This window comes from Pantherophis guttatus, chromosome 2, assembly GCF_059756535.1.
Source record: "Pantherophis guttatus breed Tessera chromosome 2, ASM5975653v1, whole genome shotgun sequence".
Taxonomy (NCBI): Eukaryota; Metazoa; Chordata; class Lepidosauria; order Squamata; family Colubridae; genus Pantherophis; species Pantherophis guttatus.
In genome coordinates this window covers 172,554,615-172,562,739 of record NC_142064.1, presented here as the reverse complement: position 1 = coordinate 172,562,739, position 8,125 = coordinate 172,554,615, and the positions used below count along the sequence as shown (strand labels likewise).

At 41.2% G+C, this 8,125-nt stretch overlaps 1 protein-coding gene across 1 annotated transcript; it reads right to left on the bottom strand.

Moving 5' to 3' along the window:
- Positions 1-1,535: 1,535 nt before the first annotated feature.
- PET100 (PET100 cytochrome c oxidase chaperone) lies at positions 1,536-8,103 on the bottom strand. Its single transcript, XM_034407558.3, has 4 exons — positions 7,989-8,103; positions 3,599-3,679; positions 1,799-1,831; positions 1,536-1,709 (listed from the first exon to the last, which is right to left on the bottom strand). The coding sequence occupies exons 1-4, from the start codon at positions 8,019-8,021 to the stop codon at positions 1,632-1,634; spliced, it is 225 nt and encodes a 74-aa protein (XP_034263449.1). The 5' UTR covers positions 8,022-8,103; the 3' UTR covers positions 1,536-1,631.
- Positions 8,104-8,125: the final 22 nt, after the last annotated feature.

The window sequence follows — 8,125 nt, the reverse complement described above, 5'->3', positions numbered from 1 at the left end:
TTAACACAATACTTTCACATAGACTAGTGTCTAAACTTATGGATCTTGGACTTCCTTATTCAATCTGCCTTTGGATTATGGATTTCCTGTCTGGGCGCTCTGAGAGGGCCAGATTAGGTAATCATATCTTTTCAGCCCTTATTCTTAACACTGGTACACCACAGGGTTGCGTGTTGAGTCCCTTTCTCTATACTCTTTATGTGCATGACTGCATTCCCATTCACACTAGTAATACTATTACTAAATTTGCAGATGATACAACAGTGGTGGGACTCATCTCCGGGGGGGGATGAGTCTGCCTATCGAGATAAGGTAGACTGTTTGCTTTCGTGGTGTGGAAACAATAACTTGGTCCTTAACACCAATAAGACCAATGAGCTTATTGTGGACTATACAAGGAATAGATCAGACATCCAGCCCTTGCTTATCAATGGAGACCAAGTGGAGCAAGTGGCCAGTTTTAATTTTCTGGGTGTTATCATAAAAGAAGACCTGACCTGGGATACTCACATTGCAGCACTGGTCAAAAGGGCCCAGCAGAGATTATATTACCTGAGACTGCTCAGGAAACAACTGAATGAAAAACTGCTAGTGACCTTCTACCACTGCACCATAGAGAGTATTTTAACTTACTGCACCTGTGTATGGTTTGCCAATTGCACAGTGGCAGATAGGACAGCGCTCCAGAGGGTTAAAATCATTGCCCAGAGAATCACTGGTTGCCCTCTCCCCTCTTTGGAAAAGCTTTATAGCTCCCGCTGCCTTAAGAAAGTTCAAAACATTCTTAAAGATCCATCTCATTCTGGGCACCCTTTGTTTGAAATATTACCATCTGGCAGATGGTACAGGATAATAAAAACAAGGACAAATAGGCTGAAAAACAGCTTCTATCCCAGAGCAGTAACTATATTGAATTTTACTGTATAGTGCAATATTAATGCAATATCGGTTTTTTCAATTCACTTGTATAGAATGTGAAGGATGTGTGTTTGTGTTTTATTGTTATAGTTATAATGTACACTGAAGATGGCATTTAATTTTGTTGTACGAGATGCAATGACAATAAAGTAAACTAAACTAAACTAAACTTTAGGTTCTCCGCCTATTGTTTCTTTCTTTCCAGTTTTTCAAATGAAGACTAACCTTGTTCAGCAGTTATTGGAAAAAGACGATACACTACTAATCCCATACACCACTGTTCCCCAACCCAGTTCCCCTTTAGAGTTATTTTGCTCCTATTAGTTGACTAATTCTTAAAGCGGTGCTGCACTTCTGATTCAAAGATACTTAAGAAAACATCACAATCTGAACTTCAGTCTGGGAGATGCAAATAAAGTACTATACACACTTGTGCTGTGTAATATAATCTTACTGTATGCTGCTTTAGTCAAGGTGATTCACATGAGACAGTCAGTGATTAATTTTAAGGATTATACATTGCAAGTGACCGATCACAACTGAAGAAACAAAATCAAAATTTTCTCATTCTTATCCCCAAAATGTCTTAGATATGTACAGAAGAATACAATTCAGAATTACATATATACAAAATACAGAATTTATTGTGGAATACAAACCCCTTCATTTCATTGCCCAAAATATTTTGGAATTAAAGGGAGAATACCACTCCATTATTTTTTAGCCTCCTCCAGCTGTTTCTTCTCATTCCTCTCCCGCAGTCTTTTTCTAAAGGCTTCTAGATCTTTTCTCTGGAGAAGACAGAAATGCAATTTTCACCATAGATTTTTCTCCCTTCCAAAGTGTATAATAATAACATTTATTGCAGCAACAGATTTACCTGCTCTTCAGTTAGAGGTTGAAAGATCTTGCTCTGTAGAAAATGTAGCAAGAAAACAATTAGTGTCAGAAGTGATATGACAGAATGTAAAATGCCAGCAAGAAGAAATGGAAAGGAGATCAGCAAGTAAAATGCTGTGCTTAAAAGAAATAGTTGAATGGAAACTGGAATCAAAGTGCATCATTTAGGGGGGGAAGATGCACTACTATGTTCTACTGAATGTTCTCCTATTTGTCACTGTTGTGAATTTATTTTATTTTAGTATGATAGACCATTGAGTTCAGCCAGTGCTTGAGCAAATCCTTGTTCAGTTTAAATCAAAATAGAAAAAATGCAGAATAACAGAATAATAGAGTTGAAAGGGATCTTGGAGGTTTTCTAGTCCAACCCCCTGCTCAAGCAGGAAACCCTATACCCTCTCAGACAAATGGTGGTCTAATCTCTTCTTAAAAACCTTCAGCGTTGGAGCATCCACAACTTCTGGAGGCAAGTTGTTCCGCTGATTAATTGTTCTAATAGTCAGGAAATTTCTCCTAGGTTCTAGGTTGGTTCTCTCCTTGATTAGTTTCCCTCCATTGCTTCTTGTCATACCTTCAGATGCTTTGGAGAATCTGTTGACCCCCTCTTCTTTGTGGCAGGCCTTTAGATACTGGAACACTGCTATCATGTCACCCCTAGTCCTTCTTATTAAACTAGGCATGTCCAATTCTTGCAACCTGCAATTTCTGTTCTTCATGTTTTAGCTTTCAGTCCCCTCATCATCTTTGTTGTTCTCAGCACTCTTTCAGGAGTCTCAACATCTTTTTTTATATTGTGGCAACCAAAACTAGTCCAAGTATGGTCTTACCAAGGCATTATAAAGTGGTATTAACACTTCACATGATCTTGATTCTATCCCTCTATTAATGCAGCCTAGGAATGTGTTGGCTTTTTTGGCAGCTGCAGCATACTGCTGGCTCATATTTAAGATCCCTCTCACAGTTATTACTGTTGAGCCAAATACCTCATATTCTATACTTGAGCATTTGGTTTTTCTTGCTAAATATAAAGCCTTACTTTTCTCTACATTGAATTTCATTTTGTTAGATAGGGCCCAGTGTTCAAATCTGTCAAGATCTTCTGTATTTTGACCCCATCTTCCCCATATTCCTGGAAGCTTGGTGTCATCTGCAAACTTGATGAGTTCCCCTTCTATTCCCTCATCTAAGTAATTGATGAAGATATTGAAGAGTACTGGGCCTAAGACAGCCTTGAGGTACCCCACTGCATATTTTCCTCCATGTAGATAAAGTTCCATTAAGGACTACACATTGAGTGCGGTCTGAGTTACAAATCCATCTGGTGGTGATGCAGTTTAACCAAATTTTTCTATTTTATCAAGTAGTAGGTTGTGGTCAACTTTATTAAATGCCTTATTGAAATCCAAGTAAATGCTGGTCCGCTAATTTTGTCACTTTGTCGAAGAATACAATAAGATTTCTCTGGCATGATTTGTTTTTGACAAAACCATGACTTTGGATGGTTTCGCGTCCACACTGCTTGCATAAATGCAACTTTGCGAGTTCGCCTGCCATTTGCATGGCCCTGTTTCCATTGGGTCAGGGCTCAGTATCAGGCCACAGACTGGGTGTTGGGGACCCCTGCTCTAGGTGTTCACAGATTTGTTGCTTATATTTTCCAGAATCTTTCCAGGTATTGATACCAGACTGATTCCCCTTTGTTTTGAAGATGAACATCAGGAAAACTTTGGAAATAAATATATTAGCCCAAATTTTTCTCATCTAATTACAGAAGACTTACTGCAATTCCATATTTTTCAAAAAATTCTGTCTGATTTGCTGCCCAGAATATAGCAACTGGGAAAGTCAGATACAGCATCATCTGGAAAAGAAAGAAAAAAACACAAATTTATTTTATTTTATTTTATTTTATTGGATTTATATACCACCCTACTCCCGAAGGACTCAGGGCGGTGAACAGCCAAAAAGATAAAACACACAAACTACAAAATTTAAAAGACAATATAAAAACCCATTAAATAATTTGGCCCAAAACAAATTAAAACACCCCTAATGTTTTAAAACAAATTTACAATTTACAATTTAAAAAGGAAGTTAGGCCAGGCCAGCCTGCTGAAATAAAAAGGTCTTGAGGGCATGGCGGAAGGTGCGTAAATCCGGGATCCTCCGTATCTCCGGGGGGAGCTCATTCCAGATGGCAGGTGCCCCCACAGAGAAGGCTCTCCCCCTGGGGGCCGCCAGTCGACACTGTTTGACCGACGGCACCCTGAGCCCCTCTCTATGTGAGCATACTGGCCGGTGAGAGGCTACTGGTGGCAGAAGGCGGTCCTGTAAGTACCCAGGTACTAAGCCATGGAGTGCTCTAAAGGTGGTAACCAAAACCTTGAAGTGCACCCGGAAGACCATCGGGAGCCAGTGCAGCTCACGCAGGAGAGGTGTTACATGGGAACGCCACGTTGCTCCCATAACCACTCATGCGGCCGCACTCTGAACCAGTTAGAGCCTCCGGGTGCTCCTCAAGGGGAGCCCCATGTAGAGAACATTACAGTAGTCCAGGCGGGAAGTGACGAGGGCATGAGTGACCGTGCGTAAGGAGTCCCGATCCAGAAAGGGACGCAACTGGCGAATCAGGCGAACCTGATAGAAAGTCCTCCCGGTCACAGCTGTCAAATGCTCTTCTAAAGACAGCCGTGAATCCAGGAGAACACCCCAGTTGCAAGCCCTCTCCGTGGGGGTCAATGACTCGCCCCCCAATAGTCAGTGATGGCACCAACTGACTATATCGGGACGCCAGAAACCACAGCCACTCGGTCTTGGATGGGTTGAGCCTGAGTCTGTTTCTCCCCAACCAATTGCCATTGGTTGAATCATAGAAAATAAATTATTTTACAGGACTTATATTGGATATTTTTTTCTTACCTCCTTAGTTAAAAGGCAGACATTACAAAATGGTTAAAAGAAAAAGGGTCTGTACTTCTTTTCAGACTAATTTTTTTTTTAGCATCAGACGGTAAAAAAAGAAACTGGCATTGGTGATATCCAGAGCTGTACTAGTCTCTATGACAGCAGTTCTCAGAATTTTCTGTCTCAGGATCGCTTTACATTTTTAAAAATTATTGAATATGCCAAAGAACTGTTAACATGGATTGTATCCAGTAGTGAGTTTCAAATACCGTCACTACCGGTTTGCTCGTGGGTGCACATGCGCAGAGAAGTCCAGGCGGGTGGGCGGAGCCTCCCACTGCCACCGCTACAGGTTCACCCGATCTGGGGCAAACCGGTAGCAACCCACCACTGGTTGTATCTTTCAATATTTACTATATTAGAAATTAAAATAGTGAACATTTTGATAATATTTTTATTTATTTATATTTCTTAATTGCCCGTCTCTCTATAATTTATGTATTGTTAATCCTAAATGAAACTATTTGCAAATAAAGCTATTTTCATCTTAATATAAATATTTTATATTTATATAAATTATTTTATAAAAATAATTACATTTTCCAAAACAAAACAAAATAGTAAGAAGAGTAACATTGTTTTAGTATTCTCAAATCTTTTTAATGGCTGGCTTAATAGAAGACTGCTGAATTCTCCTATTTATTTCTGCATTCAATCTGCTGTCATCTGTTGTTTTGGATGGAATAAATAAAAAAAATTCAGCCTCACACAGATCTTGGTTGGGAAAGGAAGAAGCACAGTATTTTAGCAGCCTTTTCAGGAAATTCTGCTTTGACCCCATACTAAAACTCAACATGTTTTAAAGGTTAGTTGCAAAGTGAAATTAAACAGTGAAAATAATCTTAGTATAATAATCTTGGTATTATTATGAAAATAGTTTTGACCTTGCAGATCCCCTGAAAGGGTCCCAGACCATCCTTTCAGAACCACTGTTGTAGGGCAAAGTTTCTCAATCTTGGCAGCTTGAAAATATGTGGACTTCAACTTCCAGAATTCCTCAGCCACCATGAGTTGAAGTTACCCATCTTCAAACTGCCAAGGTTGACAAACATCACTGCAGGGGAAGAGAAGGCAGCCAATTCCACCCAATACAGGTAGTCCTTGACTTACAGCAGTTCATTTAGTGACGGTTCACACTTACAACGGCACTGGAAAAAGGGACTTATGATCTTTTTTCACACTTACGAACACTGCAGCATAGTCACATGATCAAAATTCAGATGCTTGGCAACTGATTAATATTTATGACACTTGCAGTGTCCCAGGATAACACGATCCCCTTTTGCAACCTTCTGACAAGCGAAGTCAATGGGGAAGCCAGATTCATTTAACAACCACATCACTAATTTAACAACTGTGGTGATTCACTTAACGGCTATGGGCAACAAAGGTGGTAAAATGGAGCAAAATTTACTTGACAATTGTTTTGTTCAGAAAGAAAAAATTGGACTCAATTGTGTCCTCATAAGCCGATGACTGTACCCTTTTCCTCAATAGCTCCAAGTTTCTGATCTCCGGGTAACAAAGAGTGCCTCAAAGTTTAAGCCTCAAGGAGTTCTTGCGGGAAGGGGAGCGAGAGGAGGAGGTGTTGTTTCCCCGCAAAGCCTATTAACAAGTGCAGCTTAGAGTTCACGCACTGAAACACGTATTTTCCTGTCAAAAGGAAGAATTCCTGAATTCTTATATGTGGGTATATGCATTATTTTTTAATGTATGTATGTATTTGGGTATATATCTTGGACCCTTTACGCACGGCAGGAGAGAAAGTTGAACACCTTTCATATGTGCTGTCTCTGACGAATTCTTGGCATCACCTGGCAGGATAAAGTTCCAAATAGCGCAGTCTTGGAACAAGCTGGAATTTCTAGCATGTATTCACTATTGAAACAGCGATGTCTACCCTGGCTGGGGCATTTCATGAGAATGGCTGATGGTCGGATTCCGAAAGATCTCCTGTATGGAGAATTAGTGCAGAGAAAGCGCCTCAGAGGGAGACCACAGCTGCCATATAAGGATATCTGCAAGAGGGACCTAAAGGCCCTGGGAATAGACATTAACAACTGGGAAACCCTCCGATCGTTCAGCTTGGAGGCTAAAGACGCAGCATGGCCTTCTCCAATTTGAAGAGACACTTGTCCGGCAGGCTGAGGGCAAAGAGGCAGTCCCAGAATCAGAGAAATCTGGGGGCTGGGCAGGGGACAGAATGTATCTGCCCTCACTGTGGAAGAGATTGCCATTCTCAAATTGGCCTTTTTAGTCGCACTAGATGCTGTTTTCGGACCTCTTTCCAGAGCACGATACCATAGTCTTTTGAGACTGAAGGATGCCAATCAGGGGTGAAATGCTCCCGGTTCGGACTGGATCGCCCCATCCGGTAGCGATGGAGGCAGGTGGTTTGGAGAACCGGTAGCAAAAATCCCTGCCCCCCCCCATTACCCAGCTGAGCCACACAATCATCGAGGCTTTTTTTTTTTAAGCATTTTTTCTACAACCTCTTTGGCCGAAAAAATGCTTTTAAGTTTTTTTTAAAAAGTCTCTGATGATCCTGCGACTCAGCTGGGATCATCAGAGGCTTTTAAAAGCATTTTTTCTACAACCTCTTCAGCATAATAGGTTATAGAAAAAATGTTTTTAAAAGGAAAAAAAGCCTCTGCCAATCAGGCAAGTCAGCTGGGATCGTCAGAGGCTTTTAAAAGCATTTTTTCTACAACCTCTTCAGCCAAAGAGGTTGTAGAAAAAATGCTTTTAAAAGTAAAAAAAAAAAAATTAAAAAGTTGGCCACGCCCACTCAGTCATATTACCTCCACCAAGCCACGCCCACAGAATCGGTAGTAACCAATTTTACATTTCACCACTGATGCCAATGTATTTGGGCATATGCATTATTTATTTAGTCATGTTTATGTAGTGTATATTGGAGGTGGTGACACTTTGAGAGCTGTATGCAACGAAATTTCATTTTACTGTATGCCAACCAGTGAACACTCAAAGTGACAATAAAAGTTATTCTAAAGTCTTAAGTCTCCACTATGTCGCCGACCTTGACCCTTCCCCCAAAGCGGAACGTAGGAAGCCGCCCCGGGATCTAGCTGGCCGCCAAAAGACGGGAGGCCTTGCCGACAGGCTTCCACCCGATCGATCCCTTTAATAAAGCCCCCCCCCTTCCCTCCCCTCCCTTCCCTTCCCGCCGCCATCGCATTACAGACCCGTAAAATCTCAAGCTGGTTCCTGGATATCATGATGCCCGTTGAACGGGAAAAAAAACCCCGCCCCCCTCTCTCTCCGATGGCCAATGGGAGGCCAGCCCAATGCGAGACTGAGACGAGGGACTGATTCGACGTTG

Bases quoted from the DNA above. Each gene is read 5' to 3' on its own strand.
- PET100 (XM_034407558.3), bottom strand. From the start codon at position 8,021: ATGATATCCAGGAACCAGCTTGAGATTTTACGG. The intron at 1,832-3,598 runs GTAAGTCTTCTG...CATTTTCTACAG, and splicing joins TTGAAAAATATGGAATTGCA to AGCAAGATCTTTCAACCTCT. The intron at 1,710-1,798 runs GTAAATCTGTTG...TGTCTTCTCCAG, and splicing joins AACCTCTAACTGAAGAGCAG to AGAAAAGATCTAGAAGCCTT.